Source organism: Montipora capricornis, chromosome 8, assembly GCF_036669925.1.
Source record: "Montipora capricornis isolate CH-2021 chromosome 8, ASM3666992v2, whole genome shotgun sequence".
NCBI lineage: Eukaryota > Metazoa > Cnidaria > Anthozoa > Scleractinia > Acroporidae > Montipora > Montipora capricornis.
Genome location: NC_090890.1, coordinates 50,222,074 through 50,249,573, shown reverse-complemented (window position 1 = coordinate 50,249,573; position 27,500 = coordinate 50,222,074). Strand labels below are relative to the sequence as shown.

The window sequence follows — 27,500 nt, the reverse complement described above, 5'->3', positions numbered from 1 at the left end:
CAAACCTGGCAGTTGGCTCACTGCAGTCGGGTGCGTTACGGATGGTGAAGTCAGAAGGTAATTTGGCCTTCCCAGCCAAGTGTTAAAGGGGCCGGAGTCTTGGTAACGGCTGACGGTCGTAAGAAAAGAATATAGTTGAGGGCTAGCAGAGAATGTGCCCCGCCATAGCTTGTCAATGGCTTGAAAGCAGGGTTTACTATGGGTTAAGACGAACGTGGGGTGCTGAGGCTGGATCATAAAAGGGAAGAAGTGCTTTACGGCGGCAGCGATACAAATTAAGGGCTTTGACCTCACAGGAAAGGGAGGTGACATTTTTTTCCCATTTAATTTTAGCATCCACATACATGTGAACTTGTTATATACAACATTAATTACATAATACAACATTAATTACACTAAATGGTGTGAGACTCTCCCGCATACAGGAGCAAGTCGCAAAGGTCGGCCTTATTCTTGTGAGGAACACGGAGCATTTACTTAAGACTAAATCTAGCCCTCAATTGGATGCATTCACACTGCTTGGCCATGCATGTGCTGAGATAACACAACGGGGGTGGGAAAGTATAAAGTCAAGTTTGCACAAAGATTATGCCATGTTGTACTGCAACACTGTTCCCGTTACCTAGTTTCTGTTTGGCGACGATCTTCAGTCTTCAGGGTGACAATGCGAACAGACATCAAGGCCACAAATAAAATTGCCTCCACTGCAAGCAACAGTAGCCTCCAAGGGCTGAGTGACCATGGCACTGCGTCGCGTCAGGGACGCCATTTTTTAGGACGAGCGCCTCCGATCAATCGACTGACAAATTACAAACATCACAACAACGGGAGGCGCCCCTATAATTAAGGGAATTTGCCCTCTACAGAGGTTAGTCAATTTGAAACTTACCTTCCACATTTGATTGATTATTTTAAAAACCAAGTTGGCTCCTTGAGAGCTGGGCGAGTTGCCCACTATCTAGATGCGTGGAAGGAAATAACTTCAGATCCAGAAATCTTAAAGGCCCATTTTCACTCTGAATGCATCGAGCGCCCCGCATGATTTCGTGTATCACGAAATTACAAAATCTCGAAAAATCTCAGAAAACCTTTCAGAATCTTCTTCGTCAAAACCTATAAGCGGATAAATCTTTCAGGTCCTGAATTGAATGCCTTTTCTATTTATCATTTCATAATTTAATTGTAGTATTTGATGTCCATATTTGTTTAAATATTTTTTATTTGAAGTCGAGTAGTATTGAACAACATGACGGATTGCCGCGGCGAACACGTTTTGCTCGCCGCTCCACAAAGACGGCAACCTCTGCCACTCTTTTGAGCACAAGCATTTTCACAAGAGCATTTTACTTCTGCGTTCCAGGTATCCTAAGAAATCGAAACTGACAAAGGAAAGTAAGTTTAAAGTACGCCATGCATGCATTTCAGTACTGAAACAATGTCACCTAGCTCGTTAGCTTCAGAATTGTTATATTCCTCTTGCTGAACATCCGAAACGTAAAAAATTGCGCTTCGATTTTCCAATGTCTAAATCAGTCGACTCCATAAAGATAAATGGTAATTTTAGCGGTTTCATTTGTTAAAATCACCCGGTAAACCACTCGACGATCAGGCTAAAGCCCGGGCCAAACTATCGAACAAGGTTTGATCCCACATGCAACATTGTTGGATGTAAATGTTGAGGTAGTGGCAAAACACTATCCAACATTGCTTGACGAATGCAAATTTAAGTTGGCGCAAAATTTGAAAATATGGCGTAGCGTTATGCCACTGAAGTTGTTTGAGGACGAAAAGGACGTATTCAAAGGAGGAAAAAACAAACAATGGTTAAGAGAACGAGTAGAAAGGGTATGATTATGAGCTCGGATCAATTTGCAGGAATTTTAAACGCTATTGAACCAGACATCTCCAAACAGTGATAATGATCAAGGAGCCTAAAAGTGTCCCACAGACATGGCCTTGCTTCCTACTCGCTGATCAAGGTTTCTGGCTGTTCATCAATAACCAGTAAGTAGACTGTAAGTCCCCTTGGTCCTTGTCCGCCATCTCTGTTGCAAATGATGCTAGAAGCCTAGGCTTGAAATAAGATAGTGATTCATAATTTGCAGCGCAAACGTGACTCGATTCAGGACACAACATTTTTGGAAGAGCGGCAAAACACTGCAAATTTTTTGCATTGAGCAGAATTGTTGGTTGTCATGTTTGATCAAAAGTAAACTCTATCCAGCGTTTGATCGAACAAAAAATGTTGGACGAACATCTTCCAACATGGGCGGCCAAACGGTCGAACAATATTGGATCGAGCAAAGTTGGAGCCTTCAATCCAACTTTGTTCGATAGTTTGGCCAGGGCTTAAAAGTGCTATTTAGTTTCAACAGCACAAACTGGCGCGACAAAAATAGTTGGCCAATCGGAATACGCTATTTGAGATTCAAAACGATAACAAACGACCGCGTTGCGTCTAGAGTGAAAATGAGCCTTTAGCTTCCATATCCGGTGAAAAAAATTCCATTTATTACTACTCCCTCACAGCAGAGTGTCCCTTTTCAACAAGTATGGCAAGGGCTAAAAGTGAGTTTATAAACAACTAGGATTAGCCGGTTTTTTTCGACATTTCATGTTTCCCATATAAACACTACAAATCGTTAAGTTGTCTGAGCATTCGAATTATGTGTTTGGGTCGCCCGTAGATGGACGAAGAAAAACAGAGAGAAAAAGAAAAAGGCAAGCTCTCAACGTGGATACGTCCGTGGCTAGCCAGGAGGGAGAGGCGAGGTTTTATCCATCAACTTTTTCAGGAAATTTCTGTTGAGGACACTCCCGCTTTCTTCAAGCTGATGAGAATGAACAAACAATAGTTTAGACATTCAGTTGATATGTTACCCCGTCGTTTAGACCGGATGGACACCAACAATGCACTGCAGCGTCAAGCCAGATGAGAAGTGTTGTCTGGCATTACGATTCTTGGCGACTGGTGAATCATTCCGGACCTTTTCTGTTTCGTCCTTAACTTCCCTCAATAACTTCTGGGTTGTCTTCCAGAAATTTAATTAAAGTTTCGCAGTCAGAGAATTTTTTTGTCTTGCTCGGCGTCCGCCATAATGTGAAAACTTAAACAATGATGACGTTCTTGCATCTGATTGGCTCGATAACCCCTGGCCGCTTCACAAATTGTCACGAATGCAGGACAAAATGTTGCAGCGCGGTTACGTGAGTGATAAAGGTCGCGACTTTGTCGCGAAGAGTCCAACTCATTCAATTTGTCGCGACTATTTTCTGCGATTTTTTCAGCAGTCGCATCACCTGTGCGAGGGTGGCTACACGGGTGGAACCGCGCGCTGGCGACGCGACAATTTTCAAAAAAATCGCATCACCATCGCAAGCAAAAAATCATTCATGTAGCCGTGGCTTAAGGATACGTTGAATTGACCGTATTCTGGAATAGGTATACATACAATTGAAGTCAGAAATCCTTCGCTTTTACAGATGTTCACATGGAAATTATCAAACACCTACGCCAAACATACTATTTCAGATCATCACTGCACCTAATCTTACTCCATAATAGGGTCAATCGAACGCACCCTTAAAGTAATTCCTTAGTATTGCATTGCGCATCCCTACTGTGCACGATTTTTGCGTCACTAGCGCGCGCACATGAGCACGTGCGCGTACAAAACGTAAGAGATTTCCCTGAAACTAATCACGATAGCGAAATAACTGCTCCTTTTCTCTAAAACGAGCACGGTGACCCCCGAATTTTATTTTTTTTTTTCAGGTATTTCCTAAGAACAGTCTAAAAAAGTTTGATAGTAGAACGTGAGTTTTTTTGGAAAACGGTTCCGTACTGGGTGTATTTTGACCAAGGCAAGGACCTCAACCTAATCACGGAACTATCCCAAGAAGTGCACTATTCCCACAACCAGGCAATCAAAAGGGCGTAAATGAAGCAATACTGTTTATGTTAATAAAAGAAGCTTTATTTTCAAAATACAATTTTGTCTTTGAAGTAACCAAGACTTTATTCTGTAAGAAGATGATTCGAATTTTTAACGCGCAACCAGTAAAAATACCCCATTTTAAGAGCCTGCTGACGGGTAAACAAGCACGCTGACCCTATTTTTTTATTGCATTTTTTTAATGTTCATATCACGAATGTTAATTATGTCAAATAGGACAGGCAATAACTCACAGGAAATAATAAATAAATCACAGGAAACAAACGTTACAGTCAAGTCAGGCTAAACTATTTTCAAAAAAAGTGTTTGTATCAGAAGTAAATGACTTTTAGAATCGCCTATTTTTCTTTTTAAATTTCACGGGCGCCGCCATCTTGAATAATTGTGACGTGTTACGGTTGCCCTATTGTTATTAGACACGTCACAATTATTCAAGATGGCTGCGCCCGTGAAATTTGAAAGTGAAAATAAGGGATTTAAAAATTTTACTTTTCTTGATATAAACAGAGTTTTCAAATAAATTTCTAACAAATGTGTTTGTAAACACAATTTCTATTGGTTTAAACGTATTCTGAAATTAGAGTGAAGGTTCCCTTTAAAAGATCAACAAATGAGTGTAATCAAGAAAATCGAGACCCCGAAGACAATAGACCAATTTTTTATATCAAAATTCAGTCCTAAACAAAAGGCATCACCTCAAGGCTACGGGGAATAAATATAGCTTTTGTATGACTTTATTCCCCCAAGCCTCGAGGTTATTTTGATGTATCGGAATCGGTGTATTGCTGTAATTTATTATGTCAAAAAAATGATCACCACACGATCAAGAAAAAGAAAATCCCAGAGAGTTGGATGCTCTTCCCAAGTTACTATATGAATCCCCTCCCAAAAGGAGTCAGCATGTGACCTAAATAAACATTTGCAAGACGCTGGCTCATTTTAAGTGAGTTTGGTTCAAGTTCTTATTCCCGATTCCCGATTCCAGATTTTAGGCAAACCCTCAGCAAAGTAAGTTTTGCCATGAGAAATAGTAAGGGAGAACATGGCGCGAAATAAAGTCCCGTGGGAATTTCGTGATGAAAACAAGCCGCTTATCTAAATGTGTTAAGGGGACCCTAAGGAACATGCCAAATATTGTCGGCAATTTTGTGGCTTGCACCGACGGCTTTTATGGGGAGTTAGAAGTGTGAACCTCAGTGTTCAACATGGAAACGAGGCTTGACTTTCACATGCTTTGTAACCATCGTTACATCGTAACTATCTGACACGTAACAGAAACGGATCACGTGATCACTCTAACGTGAAAGCGAGATTGGATCATATTACACCCGTTAATTATTCTATGTGTCGACAGATTGTCCCAATATTACTTATACTATTTATTAGAGTGTAACTTAGACAACCCTGTAACATAGCAGTAATAAATCTGACCTCGTGTCCAATAAAAGATGCAAAGTAGCCTTTTTTTCATGAAATGCCTTGTGGCACATTTAGGACCGCTTACTCTTTACAACTTAGTCAATTCAGCCAAATGCAATTTTATCACAACTCCCTGACAATAATTTCCTAATTCCAGCAGCCGTCTTTGCTGTGGGTTGCGTAACTTTACCCAGATCTGCAAGTGCGGTTACACTAGTCTCATCAGCTTCTGGGAATACTTTCCAAGACAATAGCTTCCGCAAGAGAGAAATGATCCTCGCACTTATCTGGACAATTGGAGCAATTGTCTCATATTGACACCTGAAAAATTCAGGTGGCTCCAATGGCATTCGAGTCCATGCCCTCGGCGATGCTGATGCAATGCTCTACCTCTCCTGCTGTTAATCGTTTTTGATGTTGACTTCGCCGACAGTAATCAGCCCCGGTGTTGCCAATTGCACTTTCGTAGGTGTCCAGCCTTGGATCTACGCAAGCAGTTTCACCTTGTTCACTTTACGGAAAGCAGTTGTTGTAGTAGACCATCACCACCATGTTTTATGACTTCAGCTGGTATGCCATCCAGACCAGGCGCTTTAGCTGCTTCTACAGCTTTCCTTAGTTCTTCCATTCAAATGCATCATTGTCTCTCGAGCAGTTAGGTGGTCAGTTGCATCATTGTCTACGTTGCCTTCTTGATTCAGCAGTTGGTGAAAATGCTCTTTCCATCTGTCTGATATTTGTTTCATGTCTGTAAATTGCTGAGTTTCATCTGTATTCTTAACTGAGGCAACAATGTTCGTGTTGGGGCCGTACAGAGTTTAAGTGCGGAGTACAGTCGCTCTGAAAATGGCATCACCATCGCAAGCAAAAAATCATGTAGACGCGGCCTAAGAATGCGTTCGATCGGCCATATTGTGGAATAGATATACATATAATTGAAGTCAGAAATCCTTCGCTTTTACAGAGGTTCACAGGAAATTATCAAAGAGTGATAAGAACCACCCCAACTACTCACTAATATCAATGCCAACGATCAGTAGCCTCTACTCGAGTGATGAACTTGAATCACGTTAAGCCTTAAGATACCACATTCTAGGACTGCTAGGCACATGAAGTCCTTTGTGCTAACGTCAAGTCGAATTTTAAACAAAAGATAACGTTATTGTGAGCTTTTGTTCTGCAAAACCCTAAGTATTTAAATTGTGCATTGTCTTACATTTTTTTGTTTAATGTTATTATCGTAAATTCACCGTATTTTTTACTCAATGATGGATTAATTAATAACGCTATTATTATTTCTGGGAATTGCCTGAGGGATACTGCAAACACGTGCATGTCGGTGTCAGGTTAGATGATGTTGATAGTGGTGGCTCCCGAGTTTGCAGCATCAACAGCATGCAGCAACCATTTTGTATCAGCCTTTTAATGGTTTCTATCGAGGTACAGCTGTACACCATATCTGTACGGGTTGCTTTACAGGGATTGCGCCAAGCTGCTATCCAATGCAATTCTCCATCTAATTAAGGAGCAATGTTCCAGTAATAGATGTCAATGTCGCCAAGAGGGACATAAATGTACCGATCTCTGCAGCTGCAATGATGCTGAAGATGATGGAAGCTGTGATAATGATGCCGATAACGGTGAGCATGAGTCATCTGATGTTGATAATGTTGATGATGATCATGACGACGATGATGAAGAGGAGGAAGACGAGGGAGATGAATAGGATACCTTTTATCCTTGTCAGGGAGTTGTGATAAAATTGCATTTGGCTGATTGAAAGTAAGCGGTGCAAAATATGCCACAAGGCATTTCATGAAAAAAGGCTCATTTACACCTTATAATGGACACGAGATCAGATTTATTACTGTCATGTTACAGCGTTGTCTACGTTACACTCCAACTAGGAAGTATAAGTAATATTGGGACAATCTGTCGCCATAAGCAAAAGCTTCAAGGCATTATGTGATCCAGCTTCGTTTTCACGTTTGTGTGGTCACGTGATTCATACTATTACTGTTATGTGTATGAGAATTTTTGTCGAAGATTCGCCACCGATGGTTACAAAGCATTTGAAAGTCAAGCCTTGTTTCTATGTTGGACTCTGGGGGTCACACTTTTAACCCCCGTAAAAGCCGTCGGTGCAAGTTACAAAATTGCCGACAACATTTGTCATGTTCCATAGGGTCCCCTTAACACATTTTGATGGGCGGGTTGCTTTCATCAGGAAATTCCCTTGGCATCACAGATGCTCCCAGACTAAAAGTAAGTTTTGCAGTGAGAAATTGACAATTCCAGCTCTCCCTGTCTATGCTCAATGTCATAATTTAATTCCACACATTTTTTTTTTTTTTTTAACAGAACAACTTAAAAGTTTCCTTGACCGTGCATTGTATCTCAGAAACCACCGTGCTATAACAAGTGTCCATCTGCCTCTTGCCTGCGCACTTTGTGGACAGAAATGGGATTTGGCACTTCAGACACCAACAACAAAGCTGCAAGCCACATGTGGGGTATGCGTATGTTCATGCAAGGCATAACGATGAATTAGTTCAATAAATATGGCAAATGGACCCTTTTAAAATAACTGCACGGTGGTGTATAAGGAAAGTCAGCATGCTTCTGATCGCATCTGGTGTTGGTCCAAATTCCATTCTTAAGTCATGAAAATATGAACTCCCAAAGTAAACTGAAAGTATACCAAATGAACCCTCAAGGTTACAGAATGGAATGGCGTGTCATTGTTTACAGGGTATCCTTTTGTTTATCATTCTCCTCTTGAAGGCATGACATGAGGCTTCTACTCTGGTACAAAGCCTGGTAGAAGCTCTGAATCTCAGCAAACATGGATTCAATTGAGGACAGGACTCCAAGTTACAAGTCAAAAAGAACAAAAAAAAGTCCTCATTTGCATACCCTTGTATGCGTCATGGGGATACATGTAGGAGAGGCATTTGATGCATGAGATGTTTGTTTTCTACATTCCTATTGTAAGTAAAATTGCTTTGCATGCACTTGCTGGTTTTCGTGCAGTGATTACTGGGCCTTTGATGTTGGTGACCGCTCGTTAATAAACAAAGCAAACAGCATTCACATGTGTATGACAGTCAAATAGGTAACTCTTTTCCTTCATGTTTTACCTTCAATCCTCTGGATAACCATAAGAAATCTTTGTGGAAGCCCCTTAATTGAGTTATTGTATTTTTGCTAACCGTCCTTCACATTCAGGCAACTCCATTATGGCAAGCACAATGGAACAAGCACTAAGTGTACCTTCTGTTGATCAGAGCCCACACTGATACAACATCTGACCCAATGGGCACCACACACAGACTCAAGCAGGCTGTTGACCAGCTCAAAACCAACATTGACCTGAGGTCAACTTTTTTGGGGCAAGTGTCAAGGGCACCGAACGCGAATTTTCGGAAAATATCTGTTCGGAAGACGATTTGAGATCTAGAACATTTGTTGTAAAATTCCTTGCTTGCCTTCCTGTCCTAGGAAAACATGTTATAATTGCCCATCTTTACCGGATTTTTACCCTGAAAAGGTCACCTAGAATTTTAGGGAGCCTTTATTCAGGCTGAAATTTTCGAAAAGGTAAGTATTAATTCCTATAATTTTCGGATCACTGGACTTTCAGCTATAGAGAATCCGAATAGATGAAAAGTTTTTAGGGGATAAAAATATGCCTATATCTACCGTTTAAATACTAAAATACGTTTAACAGTGTTAGGTTTAAGTGGTTTTGAAAGGTATTCTCGTTGGGTGCCCCTGAAGTATGCTAACACATCCCACCGAGGAATGTTTTCGCAAAGTGCGGTCTCACACTGTCCAGTGGGCAGAAATGAAACTCGGCACAAATGGCATCACAAACGTTTTTCTTTGGATATATGTTAAATAGCTAGCCTGAAATTCCACAAGAAATGTGGCGCGAGAAGCGCGAAAAGAACATGGCAATCGACTCATAAAATTGACTAGCAAGCATGCACATGCTACTCATATACAGTAGCAGTGACTACAACTGGTGACAAGGTAGAATTAGCAATTTAGTTGATCATCATCATAAAAAAATACGGAAATTAAATGCATTGAAGTAGTTGGCTTATATATTTTTTATCAAGGTACATGTACTTTTAAGTTACTTTACAAGACAGGAAGACTCTCTCCAAAACTGTACGTAATGGAAAACTTACCAGTTGGCCATCTGCCAAAGAGAAATTTCGTATCCATGCAATATTTTCTAGCAATGTTGGAAAACTAGCAAGATTTGATGCAATCATGGGAAAAACCTCTGCTGTGTTCCTATTTAAATCGCATAAAAAATATATAAATAATAATTTAGGAGAGCCTCGATAATGTTACACTGCACTTTCCCCCAAGGCCACTTTCATTTGTTAAGAGCAAACCACCTATTACAATTACTCAACAATCTGTTTTGATGGTTCTATATATAGTCTTTTATGAGAAATGCATGTTAGAAAAGGTAACGATGCAAAGAACTCCGCAATTCACAGATTTTTCTTTGTTATCGAAAGAACTCAGTTAAGTTCAGCGCATGCGTAATAAGTTGAAAAAATGCTATTGAATGCGGAAATAGATTCCTCGGAAATACGCCTATTTCTCGAGAACCACTGGTTAGAATTTTACGAAATTTGGCACAAAATACTTTAAGAAATAAGTAACTGGAGTATTGAAAAAAAATTGAACTATAATGGAGGAAATTCTAGATGTTCCAGTGAACCTTAAACAAGGAATAACTAAAGATCTCTCTGTCAAATTATTCACTTATGTCCAATACTCTGACATAACGAGCTTCATGGTACATCACAATAGACATCACAAAGTGTCACAAAGTGTCCCGCTCTTTATGTCTCACAAAACTGTTTTTTAAGGATTAGGGTTAGGGAACGCTTTGTGATGTCTATTGTGATGTACCATGAAGCTCGTTATGTCAGAGTATTGGACATCCCTCAAATTATTATTAAAATAGTGTGAACTGACTTGTGAGCATCATTACAAGCTTGTTGCATGCAAAATTAATTATAAATAACATCAGATTCTCTGCAAATATACAAAACCAATTTTAAAGGCCTGTTTATATTTATTCATGTTGCCATGGCAACGACATATACGTCAGCTTAACTATCAAAAACCAAAGTTTGTGTTGTTAACTTGCTTGCTACCATTTTCTGGCAACCAAAGGATCAAGGTTTAAGAGAAAAAGGCAAATGAAACATAGGTATCAAAAACTGTGTTCAGCCATTTTAATGGAAGTTGAATTTGAAGTAATCTCCTTCTAAGTTTCTACATTCTGAACTGTGGGAATGAACCGTTTGTACTCAGTCAGCATGGTTGGACTTAGCCAAGAATCATGATCTGGACTCACTCAGTCTCAAAATCTCATGTCCAGAACAAAATGTTTTGCAGAGTTTACAACCTCATGATGTTGAGTAAATTATGATAACTTATGATGATTTCTTATTATGTATTGTAACCATCATTATGAATAATGTAATATCATTGTTGTGAGCAGCAGGTATTTGCTGTGACAATAATCACTGTAATTCTGTTTCTACTGCTATAGTCATAAAATAAACATATCACATATTACATACTTATGGACCTTTACAAGTGACTTCCTTACTTGAGATGAGCTGCATCTATTTCCAAGAATTCACCTACAAGAGATTGTTGCATCCTGGAGAGGAGTTCATCCTTTTCTCAATGATGGCTTACAACTGGCTGGAGATGTTATCTAGTTGCTGGCATCTTTGTCCTAAAAAAAGTATATTATAAAGTGACATTGAATGTTGAACATATAATATTTAATTATGAACAACATCTGTAAATGGCCAATGAGAGGTTTTCATGAAAAAGCTGAAAATTAATGATGGTCTGACTGGACCCAGTGAAATGTAATAACTTCCCCTTAATTTTATGTTCTGAAGATCTTTTCTCAATCTTCGAAGTGTAGTGCCTCCACCCTAGGCCTTTTCAGAAAAATATCAAGGAAGTATTATAAGTATTCATTGGGAGAGAGACCTTCACTACATACACTGTACATTGTATTAAATTTTTCTCATTGGCTGTTTCATTTATTCAGAAATTTATTGTTGTTGTCTTTGTCTTTCTTAATAATAATAATAATAATAATAATAATGATAATAATAATAATAAATTTTATTAAATAAGAGAAAGTGATGTACTTAAGCTCCACGTTCCAAAGTACATGTCCTCTCGTGCAAACCATTCTTTTCTTCCGAAAAATCAGCAAAATGTAATCCATTGAAATACTCTATTTCCATATGAATGATCCTCGAATGGAAAAGCCTACCGAGGTCTGTGGTTGAGGCTGAAAACTCTAATCAGTTATGAGAGGAATTTTAACATTTCCTAGACCTCCCTTAGCACCTTAAACATATTACAGTTTTATTTTATTTTTTTTTTTCGTTTCTCCACACATCCAACTGTACACGTTTATTGTAAATATTTCGCAAAGGTGAATTGACACGCTGTACGTAGAGGCCGCCTTACATGTATTTCTGCTCTTGAGAAAGAAATGCACCGTTTTAAACATTGTTTTGAGGGAAACATCATACGTCATACATAAACTCCTGTTTCTCCTTTTCAAGATGTATTTTATATATTTTATTTTGCTGCATCTTGAATAAAATGACTGTCATGTCATGTACAGGTATTTGTAATCGCATGATTTTGGCGACAATGTGGAATAATTTTTATAATAAGTAAGAGTAAATTTTTAAAATACAAACAAAATTGAATAAGAGCCCATCTATAGGGCTCTTATTCCAAATATCATGAGAGAAAATATATATGATTACTTATAAATAATACACATAGAGCGGTTTCCAATTGAGTGTCGAAAGTAAGTAGCGAATTACTTTGGGTTTGCATTACTTCACTCAGTGATTGGTTGAAAGTTCTCACGCCACTTTTTCAACCAATCAGAAGTGAAAGCACAACCAATCGTGGCTCGCGCTTGCACATTTTCCCGTGCTTTGTGTCGGCTATGGGTAGTTACTTCAAGTTTTGATTGGTTTACTGGATTGTCTCCGTCCTCTTCGATTGGCCAAAGTAATTACTTTGGTTTTGGTTTTATGACACTCCATTGAAACTCGCTCTAAACTATCAGCTTTATTACACTAATTTTAACTATCTGCACTTTCATAATCATTATGTCACTTTTCTGCACTCTGTTTGGGAATTATTAATTGACATGCTCTCAGCCAGTCAATGCACTGAAATTTTTGCACGTATTACATGTACATTTATTAGTTATTATGTTTTATTTTACATTATGTTAAGTTCTATAGTGTACATTCACTGTCACGGTATAGTTTCCGCTGTTTGCACTGGAGATGGATGAATGCATGCAACAAATATTGTTTTTCTTCAAGATTTCTTGTGCATACAGTAGTTTATGTGTGGTTTTCCGCTGGCTGAGGAACGAAAGAAGCGGAAAACGATTTTCTCACACATGGCAGGTAGTCTGTGTACAGGTCTGAGGGGGGTTTTCACGTCACGTGGCTCATGTAAAGTTTCAGTTTTTGTTTTACCACCCGCCATTGCCTGATATGCCCCACCCACCCACCCATGAAGTACTTGTAAAATGTTTTAGTTGAGGTGATCTTATTCTCTAGCCACTTTTTTGTGTCATTGTAAGACAATTATGTTCTTGTTAATAAAGGTCAGGCTGTGTGGTTGGGCTTGCCACGGCTCCCAGAAGTGTGTGAGAATGAATTTTAGCAAGCATTCACTATTTCTGCAGGGGGTGCAGGGATGGCGCTGTGGTGAGAGCACTTGCCTCCCATCAATGTGGCCCGGGTTCAGTTCCCAGACTCAGCGTTATATGTGGGTTAACTTTGTTAGTTCTCTACTCTATACCGCGAGGTTTTCTCCAGGAACTCCGGTCTCGCTTCTCCTCAAAAACCAACACTTAACTATATTTGCGTTAATTGTTACTTTCAGTTTACAGTGTCCCCAATTAGTGCTCCAGTGTTAGAACGATTAGACACTTAAATAGAGTTCCTTTCCTTTCCTTGTCCTTTTACCAAACTGTTGCACAGGATATCTCCAAAAAATACAAAGTAGCATCAAGCAAGACAAGAGAAGAGAAGAGAAGCCTTTACCTAAATACATGTACTAGTCAAGCAACTTATATCTAGAATGCTAAAATTGACAATGAACTCGTTTAAAGAGGCTCAGATCACTTTCAACACATTCGAAAAACTAGCATGACAAGTATTGAATCTCCATTGTACGTACAGCACTAGCTTGAGAACAGTATTGCATATCCGGATTACGTGAAAAATATCCAGATTAAGTAAAAAACTTTGTGCAAACGCTGCTCGTAGGTTAATTTTGAGCATATGCCGTAATTGATGCACAAGGCCTATTATGTGATGTAATACATGTAGGTTACCATAGAAACATGTGATCAGCACAAAAAACACCCTATAATTGTCTTTAAATGCTTTTATACAACACATGTAGCTCAAGTCGGTGACCCCTATTCTTTTATTGCTGGAAGGTAATTAGCATGCAAAATTGAAACTCCTTTCAATGTTTGAAAAAAAATCCCTGGATTGGATTCAGAGCTACTTTCACATTGCAAAATTTAAATTAAAGTAACTCTGAAGTCATTGAAGTCACTTCTGAGAATACATGTAGTATTTGACTTTGCAAAGAGTTTCTCCTTAGACTGCTGATCACTTTTGATTTTGAGATAATTTTATAAGCAAATTTTCAAACAAAATATACTGGTACATGCAAGATGTTTTCAGGTGGCTGTCCTGTTGCTATGGTAACTTACATTGTATTATACCACATAAATGAGTGAAGCTTTAAAAGAAATAATTGGTATATTATAGGGTACCTTAACCTTGCAGCTATGTGAAAAAGTTGTGTAGTACACTGCTCGAAGTCCCTTCTGAGTTAATCAAACAGCCCGTTTTGGTCACACAACAGAGCAGAGGGGAGAATGGTGACAGAGTGAGATGACAAAAACGGGTGGTTCAACTGACTCAGAAAGGACTACTATAGCAGCCTACTTGTGTAGATTAAATCCTTGTGAGTAGCACCGTTTCTTTTAAGTGTTGAAACTGGTTTGAGCCTCCTCAAGTAATCAGCCCTCAGAGAACATAAGTTTTGACGGAGGCAAAAGCCATGATAGAGTGGACAAATGTGACCAATAAAAGAATGTTAGACTAACAAAACTAATTAAAATCATTCCAGAACCCAGAAAATCTCATTTTAAACATTCTTGAATCAACTCTAGTGAGACACTGACTACTTCAGACAACAGAATATTCAAACTAACCCATTACATCCACATGAGTGATGTCTTTAGTTTCAGCCTCTTTCAATTGAGATTGAATTTCAATATTAACCTGTTAAAAAATAAAATTGAATTCCTTGTGTTTATCTGTGATAATCTGGTCATCCATGAGAAAAAAATCTCAAGCAAATAGTCCTCCTTTCCAACAAATTTTTAATAATAATGTAAATATTGTAAACGTCACAAGCAAATAACAAGATACTCCAACCACTTAAAAAATATAACAATTATTATTGTTCATGTATATGACTTACATGTAGTTTTTATAACTACATGGTAATAAAGTTCAATATAATTATCTTCAGACACTTATTAATGAATGTGCAAACTTTAAAAACAAGGCTTTTTAGCACAATGATTTACTTATAAAAGGGCAGGAACTGTAAGCCTAGGATTTAAGAATAAGCAAATAGAAAACATGATTCTTACCATTTTTAAACATCTTCATTTTCCTAATTATCCAAGAAATTTAAAAGATGCGTTTTACTTGCACTCTAGTAACTATTCTTAAGAGGTCAAAATAATCTCTGTCTGCCCAAGCCCTTTACCATTTCTTACGGTATCAACTCCCTCAGTTACTTGGCAGCAGAATCCTGGAACTCCCTTCCCGACCATTACCGCACTTTTTTAGATTACAATTCTTTTTGTCTACTATGTATCTACAATACTTATAATTTTGATGGGAACAAATGAATGAATTTTAATCTTGTATTCAGTATTTAATAAGTAAACTAAGTTAATTTAGCAGATTACTTGTTTAGGTACTTAGTTATTTTTGCTTTTTATATAGAATTAACTGGTTAGCTTGTAGTTAGCTCAAAGATATTAGTACTTAGCTGTTACTCTGTAAATTTGAGAAAAAAAGAAAGGTTATGACTGTATTTATGTATCTTGCCTGCACTCATTGTCATTTTGTTTTGTGGGGGATTTTGTGCGTAATTTCCTTTGGTTTATCATACCCGCAACGATAATGATTCAGTGTGGGGATTTCCACCGTTGCACTTACCAGATAGTTTTAATTTTTTTTTACTAGTCCTATCATTGTTTAAAATCTTGAAAAAGTAAAATAAAATGAATGTCATATTATTGGAGCATATCAGACTTTCCTACTTTCCCACTTGCAAAAAAGTTTTTTTTTTTCCCTAGAGACCCATTTTCTTTCAAGAGAACTCTTTAATTACATGTAACAGGCACCTTAAGAGATGTGCAAAATAGTTTCAATAATCAATTGAGGAAGTGGTAAAGTCCTTTATGAAAAATCCTGTAGTTCACCAGAATAACTAATTTTACTTTACAGGCCACTTTGCAAGGAGAGAAAATTGTAAGAAAATTGAACGTTAACCACACATGGTTTTATCCCACATACCTAATATCACTTTGTAACTTATTAACTACTTAATAACCACGAGTGAGGTTGTTACAGCAAAATCTCAAACTGAGACCTTTCTGTGTTGACTGAGCGATAGCGAGGTCAATACAGCTAGGCAAGTTTTGAGATTTTGCTGTTAGTAACAACCGAACGGTCAAGGTTGTTAAGTTGTTTATTATATGGATAACAGAACAGTTCTAAAGGAAAATAACTACTTTGCATACTCTTTAATCGGCCCATGGGCATTGCGGGAGAATAATGTCTTAGCCGATCACAGCGTGCGTTATATCGGCCAGTAACACTTGCCATATAATAAAATTATTTAATATATAGCATGTTTTACCTTGTTCAAAGCTTTACCAAGTTTTCTCTGAGCAATCTAATCAGTGCAACTGAAGGTGAGATTTTATCTACTGTTTCCATGATTTCTTCAGTATTAACAGCCCTCTAAAAGGAACGTTTTCAGAAACAAGGTCATTTTATTTTCACCCTTCAACACTTCACAACCGGTCAGTGTAAAACACAGACTGCAGACTGCAGACTGGGGGTCACATGCAGACTGAGGTTATAATTTAATTGTTGAAAAAGCCCCAAAACATTAGAAATGCTAACAGTTAAGCCTAACATATTGTTTTAGCCCTAATTAGGCCTAAGGTTAGCATTTCTAAGGGGTTTGGGCTTTTTCAACAGTTACGTTATAACCTCAGTCTGCATTTTACCCCTAGTCTGCCGTCTGCAGTCTGCATTTTACAATGATCGCTTCACAACATTAAAATAAATTATGACAGGGAGATGCGATCCTTGCACTTATCTGCAGCATAGTTAATAGAGGAGAATGGTTATGAAACGCGACAAGTTTTTTTGTTGTAGGTTTTTGTTCTCTTTTTTGGCCTTGACCGTGTACAAAACACAATAGTTGTTTACTCCGTACTGAGGAGCTAATCAATAGAAACGTGTTGATTACGTAATTCATGCATAGTGTATGAGCGCAAAACAAAAGACTGTGCACGGTCGTGGACTTTTCAACCTAAATCTTGGCATCTTTGTTTGCCCCTTTAATGTTTGCCAAGCTTCCAAACCATTCCCCTCTATTAACTATGTCTGCAGTGCTTTCAATAAGACCCAAGGATTCACTGCTTGTTTCTTGCTAGCAGAAATATGTTATTGCGTGTTCACAGGTTTATGATTCTGTGCTGAAATCTCATGTGTAATACACCGGACCACTGACTTAAAATTTGGCATGCCTTTGTAAAACGTACAATTAATAACTAACAATAGAAGACTTGAAAATACTGTATCACAGCTGTCTTGTGGTTGCCTAAATGCATACCGGTACGTGCAATTAAAGCACTCAACATCCCCTGATAATGATGTTCACCACAACATTATGTGGAAATACGCAAATAGAAATTTCTCACACCCTCATTGGCTAATTTTTATAGTCAGCAAGCAGACAGACACATAAATTTACAATTTATGTGTTTCGAAGAGTTTAATTTATGCAAATTTTTGTGAAACGTCGATCTGTCACTTTTTAATCAACAGAAAGTTGCCATTTTTCCCATTAGCCAATAAGAGAGTGAGGCAAGTTATGAATTTGGTCGCGTCAGATTGAATAAAATTGAAGTTTCTCGCATTTTTTGCATTGCATTCTTCTCGTGTTCTGACTTCATTTTGACCTGTCTTCCTTTTTGTTACTGTAAAAAACGAATTGATGTCAGTTTCTCATGCTTGTGTCCTGTTATTGACAATGAACTTCGTCATAACACTGTCACAGTAGTCTGCGGATCCACTCGGCTATCGCCTTGTGCATCCACAGCTACTTTGACAATGTAATGATGAAATTCATGATCAATAACTAGACAAATGCATGAAGAACTGACATCAATTTGTTAAATTCATAATTTTAAAATTTGAGAGGAAAATTGACCAAATGCCAGTTCAAGTCAAAATTAGCAAGGCTAAACGGGTCAGCCAGATTGTCAAATAGCAGGAGGAGTTGCGCCTCCCCTACACGAGCCAATTTAAGCTTTAATACATGTACACGTAAGATCTAGAATTCACTGATGGAGACATTTTTCCTGTTTTTTGCAGGTTATTCGCCTGTGTTCACGTAGATGGCCAAGTTTACAAGAATACGAAGATGCATTAATGTCTTTTAAAATGGAAAAGACATTTTGATATAAAGAACTCTAATAACTTGGACATTTTATGGCTTTTAAGAAATTAGAAATAACTTATATATTACCCTGTCAAGATGCCCAGATTTTTCTGCAAAAGATAAAATATTTTGCAACGATCCAACTTGAATATATGCAGACGATGGCGACCATGGGTTTGCTGTCTCTTCCACAAAAGATGAACGAAGCATCGTGGGCTAAAAGTGATGACAATTTACCCGAAAAAACTAATACATCTAGGGGGTTTTCACACGAATAAAGATGGCGCCGATGCTGGCGCCTTTGTTCATAACTCCCGCGTCATGTACTCGACAAAGGAAACCACCTAGGGAGGTAAGGAGGGAAAGAAAGTCATAACATATCTCTCTCAGATTTCATATTGCTGCAACTTTCCAATTTAAATATAAATGTATCAGATGAAGAGTACACTTTTTCGAAGAAGAACTTCACGTCCTTGAACAATTAATTTTGAAAAGACTTTTGATAAACTTCTGCTTTCCCGTCTCCTCTTCCGGAAGATAGTTGTAAAAAGTACCTTCATAGCGAGGTTAAATTGTAAACATGGCGTCTGGTAACACCTTGTCGTCAACCTGATATCAATACTGTATTTTCGTTTCTTGTCATTGAGAGGAATCTGCTTGATTCATGGCTGGAAAACTAACTAGGTTGAAAACCTTAAATTAGCCATGGCTACCTCGACCTCAGCTGAGCGAGATGGATGATAAAAAAGCACATAGCATTGAGTTTCCTTTCAGTTTGCCGTCAGAACTGTGGTTGGCCATTTTTAAGAAATTTCATCCAGTCTACGATGATCTCTTTTTGCTCAGCGTAGTATGCAAGAGTTGGCGTAGTCTTCTAATCAGTAAACCAGATCCCACTTTATGGGAGAACATCGCTGTCAGAAATGTCAGAAACTGTTGCCTCAAAAACATTATGTTGCCCAGATTCAAAGCTATCCTAAAGAGATTTGGTGGTCATGTAAAGCTTATTCGATTGCAGAAATGCCATGAGCTTTTCACTGAGATTCTTCTTCTTCGTGCTTCTTCTCTTTCCGTTTTGTGTACTCTTGAGATAGCAGGAATGTCTTGGTCAAAGAAACTTCTTCTAGAGCTTAGGTGCCGAACGTCTTTAAAGAATGTCTTTATAGAGGCTTCATCTGTCATCTCAGATGGACTTTTTAATGTAGATGATTTGGCCTTTATTGTTGAGAGTTTCCCTCAAGTGAAAAACCTTAGTTTACAATTCACATTGTTTAATTCAAATTCAGTTGCTGCAGTGAAAGATATTGTTTCTTCCAAATACAGCAACCATATAAGTTGCCTACTTCTAGAAAGGGTAAGAATGGAGGCTTCAGATCTCAGAGACATTGTGAAACAATCTGGAAGACTGAAAACATTTGGCTACGGTAATGATCAAGTTCATCGTTTGCTATCCATTCAACAGCTTCAATTGAATTCCAGTTCACTGGTAGAAATGGAGCTATTTCAGATCAGAAACTTTGCTGAGTTCTATTTCGTGTTCCCCAATCTGAAGAGCCTGATCTTAAATGGGTGCACTTCAGTCTGGGAACTGAACATTAATGCACCAGCGTTAAGGACTCTTCATCTAGTGCTCTGTGTTGAGGTCCGTAATCTCAACAAAGTTTTTGCAAATTCCCTTCGTGAATTAAGACTTAGAAGATGTAATGCTCTTATCCCAGATGAACTGGTCAGTCTTTTGGTTAGAAACCCAGATATCAAGACACTTGAACTTGAGGTTTACTGGACTAGTTTAAGGATAGACCATCATTCAGCCCCTTCACTGGAAGATATCAATATATTTGATAATGGCGAACGTCTGATGGTAGTAGACATTCAGTGTCCCAAACTGCAGCATGTGCACATCAAAAAGTCCATGACAAGGTCAACTATTTTGAAAACTGTATCAATATCATCAAGTGATATGAAGAGGATTGTTCTTAATGATGTACCTTACTTGCGTAAACTTGTTATTGATGCTAACACTGTCCAGTATCTGGAGGTGCACTTTGAAAGGAGGTTGAATCATGTCAAACCATTTGAATTCACTTGGCTTAATTTTAGAGGCAGAATGGGCCCTGTGATGATCAACCATCTCATTTTGAAGCATTGTAATTTAAAAGCTTTGGTGTTTTCGAGATGTTACATTCAGCATGTATCCATGGAATACTGCAATCTCGACTGTCTAATTGGCAACATTATTTTTCAGTGTGGTAATGTAAAGTCTCTCACCTTGCAGAATTGTTATGGGCCTTGCCAGCTCAATTTAAGCAGTGACTACCTGAAGGAAGTCCATCTTGTCTCCTGTACATCTTTGCTGATGGATCACATCAATTTGGCTTGTCCATCTCTTGAAGTGCTAAATGTTTCAGGATTGTCATCTTTGCCCAGTCAAGAGGAAGTAAATTCCATTGCCAGTAATGTCAGAGAATTCTCTCCATTTCTTGGAACTGTACAATACTCGCATTAGGGAGCACCCAGCTAATGGGGGATCCTCATGGCCAAGGAAATGAGAGTAGCAGCTGCTATAGTTTGAGATCAGATAGTCAGAGGTTGCTACAACTTTTAGCTCTTTGATGTCAGTCCTTTGGTTATCAGAACCTGAACATAGTAGCAGTTTAAATGCACATTTCCATTGGGGAGTTGAGAATCCTGTGGCTAAGACTTTGTCGTTTGCTGACTTACTCAAAGCTGAATAACATGCTGTATATTAAGTTTTATTAAAAACTGGATCATTGCATAATGCAATTCAAAAGTTTTGATTGGCTAAGCCATCATGGACTATGAGCCATTATACCATGATCTACAAACACAGCAAGCATACGCATGATTTTTTGGACCTTTATATTTTTATTGTAGTCTAGAGTTTTCTATATTTTGGGGGCGTTTTTAATAAAACATTATTCCACTCACGCTTGTTGGATATGAGATGATTACAGCTACCTCGGTGATATACGCCTCATTGGCTATCTATCATCTCATATCCAATGTGCGCTCATGGAATAATTGTTAAATATACTCGCAAGGTGTATGTGTACTCTAGCCTAGGTGGGCAGGGGAGAGCAGCTTCGAAAGGTATGGTGCATTGTGCTCCGCTCCTGCCCCTTAACAGTAAAGGAAAATTTCAGAATATTTACAATTTTCTGAGCTATCTTCCCTTCTGAAGTCAAATTTTAAGGAAGGATTGGCTGTTTCTCAAAATACCCTAGCTTTGCAAGGTTCGAGTGCACAGCAACGTGCCAAAATTGATATTGCCTGTTTTGTTTATAATAATTAATCAAAGGAATGTTGTCGCCTCTAAATATACTTCACGTTACAAAAAAAGAAAAAGCCCTGTTCACGGTAAGCATTTCCCAATTCTTGATCCCCGATTTGGGATTTTCAGGAAACCGGTTCAACTCTTGCCTGGAATGCACAATCATCTTTGGAGTCCCAGCAATTTATTTACTTGTTCATGTATTTTCATGCCCTACGTAATAAATTAACTTTGTTAGAGTTTCACAATAAAATAAAGAAAGGTGAAGTGCAGCAACTCACTTCTAAAAAGTTGTCAAATGGCACAGCAGTTACAGCTTTGGCATCTCGACAATGTGGCCCTCGTTCAATTCCCAGATTTGGCGTTGCATTTGGGTTGAGTTTGTTGGTTCTCTACGCGATGTGCTCCAAGAGTTAATTTCATTGGAGTACTTGCGTCTCCTATAAAACCAACCTATACAATGCCCCACTTAAAGTTTATCATCATCATCATCATTATGCCAGTGAGCATACTCCTTCAAGGGGTGCCAGTTGACATCCTTTACTAGAGAACTGAACATAAGACTGAGAGATTTTATTGTGAATCAAAAGGCAGGTTACTGTTGAATTGCTTTATAGCGTTTTCTCACGACTTTTTCAGCGTGAGCAAGTGCTGTTAGAGGTGGCTAGGTTCTGAAAGGGCGGACAAGACTGGGGATGCCATCAACCCCATTGGCATCAGGCTAGTGTCATTGAAAGTTTTGATTGTGGTGACAAGGGAGAGACCACTGGGCTGTGAAGGTTTGACGAGGAGAGGTGATAAGGTTAATGGTGTGATTAGCAAAGGTAGAAAGGCTGGGAAGACAGGGAAGAACAAGTGTAAGTGGACCCATGAGGAGAGGATGGTCTGGTGGGAGTGTGTTGTCAGGTGGTGAAAAGAGGATGAAGGTGAAGGCGGGGATTGGTACATTTCGCTGACCCCCAGTCCATGGACTACATGGACTACCCCAAAAATACTATTTCGAATGGGTACTGTTGATCTATGCGTAAGCAGCATCTCAAATAGTGCTTACTTAAGCCTCAACACCCATTTTAAACAGCATTGTTCAACAGTATTTAAGTCTAAGCACCCATTTTAAAAAGGGTTAGCTTACATGAAGTAATCGTCCATCACAACAATAATCGAAAGCTAACCCTTTTAAAATGGGTGCTTAGACTGTTGAACAATGCTGTTTAACTGATGGGTGTTGAGGCTTAAGTAAGCACTATTTGAGATGCTGTTTACACATGGATCAACAGTACTCATTCGAAATAGTATTTCTAGGGTGGTTCATTTGGGTAGTCCATGGACTGGGGGTCAGCGAAATGTACCGACCCTGAAGGCAGGGTTCGTACGCGTCTTGAAAACCTTTGAAAACCCTTGAATTTTGAGAGTACATTTTCAAGGCCTTGAACGTCCTTGAAAAGCTCTGCTCTTCATTCCTGGTTCTTGAAAGTCCATGAATTTCGGGACACCGAAAAACGCAGACTGTAGACTGTGCAGACCGTCTGTAAAATGAAAATTCGGTTAGCCTGAATTAGGGCTAAATAACATTCGGTTAGCCTGAATTAGGCCTAAATAACATTCGGTTAGCCTAATTAGGCCTAAAGAACATTCAGGATAGCCTGTTTAAGGTTAGCTCTCAATAATAGTGAGGGTAATGCGTTATTTTGCCCCTGGTCTGCACAGTCTAAGTTTTGCGGTGACCGATGAATTTCTTCGGACCCGCATTTTTAATCTTTGAAAACTTCAGTAAAAATAATCAGCCACTTAAGTCATGGGTAACTACTTGGTGTAGGCACTCATATAGTGGTCCGGTGTAGTCACTCATATAGTGGTCCCAGTAGGTCATAAAAACGCGACGAGCTGTGCGGTCGAGAATGGTTACCAGTGCCTTTGCATTATTTTCATGCATGTATCAGACTTTTTCCATCGGTAAATTCATCGACGTAAATAAAAAAGAGATCCTTGAAATTTCAACATTTGCCCTTTGAAACTCCTTGAAGTTTTGGTCTGAAAAAGTGTACGTACCCTGTGAAGGCTTTGTGGGATAAGAAAGGTTCGAGTGTGCGAGAAGAATCCAGTTATGTTTAAGTACATGACGTAAAGCTAACGTAGCAATTGATCCCACTGTTGAAGTGCATCAAGGTGAATCATCTGTCGAGGGCTGAGATTGAGGGTATGGTAAGGGTGACATAAGAAAGGAGGTTAGTGCGAATCAGGACTTTTGCCTTTATTTGCGTTTATTGTTAATTTCAGTTTACAGACACTTAAAATAAAGTTCCTTTCCTTTCTTTTTATCAGGACAAGATAAAAGCCGAGTGGACAGAGTGGAATGAGTTGTTTGGAGAACGTGATGATGAGGAAGAGCTCGTAGGATTTCATCCTGAAAGTATGGAGGGATGTGAGTCTGGTGTGGATGGTGTTGTCACAGAGTCAGAGGCTGTAGGTGAAGGAGAAGAATCTTAGTGTGAGGTAGATTTTGAAGTTGCTGTAGGTGATGTTTGACATCTAGAAGGAAGACCTGGTTGTCCGGGGAATCGACAGAGGGACGGAAGCTGGATTGTTTTGGTGTTGAGTGCGAGGAGAGGGCTGGAGGTCAGGATGGTATGGAGAAGATGGGTGGCATCGATGCCGGGAGAGGTCAAATGGGTGTGGGGAAGTTGGTAACTTCTCTCTATGATGATGGTCTTAGAGTGGCAAGCAATGAGGAGAAGGAGGTACTTCAGAAGATGAGAGCAGTCTTTGGTAGTGAGGAGTAGGTTGAAGGTTGCTGGTTTGAGGGCTCAGGTAGGAGGAAAGTGAAAAGAGAGAAGAGGGCTGTGAAAGGGCAAATGCATAATCTTATGAAAGCTGGGATGTCGGTGTCGGAGATCAATAGGTTTCTGTATACTAGGTCGTATGTAGTTGCGGACAGGTTGCGGAAGAAGAAAGGTAACAAGTTAAGAAGAAAAAACCCAAAGAAGGATTGTGAAGAGCATTCTGAAATGGCGGCAGGATTTAGCGATTGCAACGATTGAGGAGATGAGTAATGGGACAATGCTTGGGAGGAAAGTGATGGATCGGTTGAGCAGGAGGTATCAGGTTGTCGAGAAGGGGACGGTCGCGGTGAGTTCGTCATTAAAGAGGAATTCAATCTGCATGCGCGCACTAAAATTCGGTGGTTTGTAGACAATTTTATGAAGGTTAGACAGTCCACCTTGTTCAAGAATAACAAGAGTCAGTTGTACAAAGAGTTGAGGGGCAAGGTGAACTCAGGGCCGACCCAAGCACCAATTGCAAGGGAGGCGACGAGGATATGGAATGGAATTTGGTCGGTGGAGAAGAGGCATAACAAGGACGCTTCTTGGTTGGATGAGGTGAGGGACAGGATCGGTAATGTGGAGAAACAAAAGGAAGTGAAGATTAGTGTCGAGGATGTGGGAAAGTGAATTCCGAAGAAGGTGAATTGGAAGACGCCGCATTCGGATGGTGTAAGGATTGTCTGGACAGTGATGAGGTGCCGGAGTGGTTGCAATTGCTAAACGGGAGGACGTTGTGTCTAGCAACTACAGACCAATTGCATGTTTGTTGGTTATGTGGAAGCTACTCACTTGGATCTTGGCGGATAAGCTGTATGGACATTTTCAGGGTAATAAGTTGTTTCCGGATGAGCGATAGATACACAACGCGGTGTTACGAGAGGCTCGGGTGACGAAAATGTTTTAGGCGATGGGGTGGATAGATTATCGGAAGGCCTATGATATGGTGCAGTATTCGTGGATTGTTAAATATTGGAAACGGTGAAGGTGGCTGACAACGTGAAGAGTTTGTTGTGTGGTAGTATGAGCGATTGGAATACTGTGTTAAAGTCAAGTGGGGAAGTGTTGGGTGAGGTGGGGATCAAACGTAGAATATTTCAAGGGTACTCCTTGTGTTCACTGATGTTTGTTCTCACGGTAATTTATCACCATGTGCAATGCTCTTCTGCGTCCACTATGCACCTCTAGAAACTTTCTTTTCCTTTCTTCTCGTACAGCGTTCCATTCCCTTAAAATCTGCATTCCTCTTCAACACCTTCTCTTGTGCTACTATTTCCATTACCCTTTCTCGGCTACTGTCAACATAACTACTGCGGTTTTGGATTTCTGCCTGCACCGAGTCTTTAATTCTTAGCAGACCTCTTCCACCCTCCTTTCTAGCCACGTACAGCCCAATCAACATCTACCTGGGGATGGAAGGAACGATAGATTTTCAGGAGCTTCCGTGTATTTCTGCCTATTCCCGGTCCAGTATCTTACAAACCGCCCTTGAATTAATTAATGGCTTCAACTATGTATTATTTCCTCTGTTTAGTTTCGACTTTAGGATCTTCCTAACTCTACGGTAATATTATTTAATTATTATTATGATTTGAATGTGTTGGCATGGGAGGAAGGCAGGCCTCTGCAGTTATTAGGTGATCCTCCAGAAGACGCCTAGTCTATAGAGGGTCATAAAGGGGTAAAATGAAAGCTGGGATTGACCTGATTTATCTGTGGGAAAATGAAATTTGATCACTGGAAACTGGGATTTTGTTACCAGGAATGGGATATAAAGAGTCATTGGTCCGAATGGGATTGGCATCATCAGAGGTTATCAGGTATTACTTCTGCTCAAAATTGATATAAAATATTTCATGTGCTTTTTATGCGTTCCTGGCCACTGCCATGTGAGAGTGAGGAACTTCCTGATGCTAACAGGCTTGTTTTGGTGAACCTCAAAGCTCCCTACCTACAAAATCCCTACCTCTAATACGGTTTCACTAGCACGAATCGACTTCCCGAAATTCACTACAACCAATGCAATCACTCGAAAAGAAGAAGCTCAGATGAGGTATTGGGCAAGGCCCCATAGTATAAATGTGTCAGGCACAGGAACTGTTCTTGAACGTACCCTATCGATTTGGAAGACCTTCGGCCTAGCGATTGTTGTGGGTTTAGTGAAGAGGCGAAGACTTCGAGGAGGATATTGGTGAGGATACTTATATTGATGAATTTAGTAATGATGATGATGACTCTAAACGTGACGTAGAGAAACGGGAGACTGCGCTATTCAGATGCTTTCCAGCGCCAGGTGATTCCAGGCCCTTTTCGGCGGACGCGTGGGTAAGCAATCCCGTGCACTGTCTTTATTTTCTCCGTTCTTCAGTAATCCCATGTTATCATTAACTGCTTCATTCATCATATCGATGCTCTAAAATTATATTTTCCCTATTATAAATCCGGGTGGGATTTTAGTAGCAGGGTCTGAGATTTCTAAGAAAACTTGCCACTGGGACTGGGAGTTTGTCCAAAGTTTTGTCTCGGAAATGCGATTGCCCACTTCATCCCCCCACCCCCCTCACTCTCTCTCTCTCTCTCTCTCTCTCTCTCTCTCTCTCTCTCTCTTTCTCTTTATTTACGCGCCACGGTCTGGGGCCGAGGCTATATCAGTGTTTAAGCCCGCAGTTGAATGCCATCCGGTCCACTCGCAGGTTGTTCTGTTCACAGAAAGTCAAGAGGTATCATTATCATTATCATTATCATATTACCATTATCATTATCATTATCATCATCGTTATCGTTGTCGTTATCGTTATCGTTATCGTTAAGAAACAACATTGGGCTCACTTCTCTTGGGCCGATTGACGATGATATCCCTGAATCGGTGTACACAGATATAAATGGTGAGATCCTAAGGCAGGCTGCATTAAGAACAAAGGGATCAGGGGGGCCATGTGGGGTTGACGCTAATGGCCTTAGAAGAATCCTGGCTTGCAGGTCCTTTAAACAGTCGTCTACAAAACGATGCGAGGCGATAGCTACAATGACAAGGACTCTGTGTACAATGTATATCGACCCTGCAACCATAGAGCCACTGGTGGCAAGCCAGTTGATTTCCCTGGATAAAGGTGAAGGTGCAGT

General features: G+C 39.5%; 1 protein-coding gene and 1 pseudogene across 1 annotated transcript; one reads left to right on the top strand and one right to left on the bottom strand.

The window, feature by feature from the left end:
- Positions 1-7,673: 7,673 nt before the first annotated feature.
- On the bottom strand, positions 7,674-18,632 carry LOC138060637 (uncharacterized; annotated as a pseudogene).
- Positions 18,633-18,835: 203 nt separating this feature from the next.
- LOC138059205 (uncharacterized) lies at positions 18,836-21,058 on the top strand. The gene has a single exon (XM_068904766.1). It carries the CDS (start codon positions 19,000-19,002, stop codon positions 20,770-20,772), a length of 1,773 nt encoding a protein of 590 aa, XP_068760867.1. The 5' UTR covers positions 18,836-18,999; the 3' UTR covers positions 20,773-21,058.
- The last annotated feature ends 6,442 nt before the right edge of the window (positions 21,059-27,500 follow it).

Excerpts from the sequence above, each read along its gene's own strand:
- LOC138059205 (XM_068904766.1), top strand. The coding sequence starts at position 19,000 with ATGGATGATAAAAAAGCACATAGCATTGAGTTTCCTTTCAGTTTGCCG.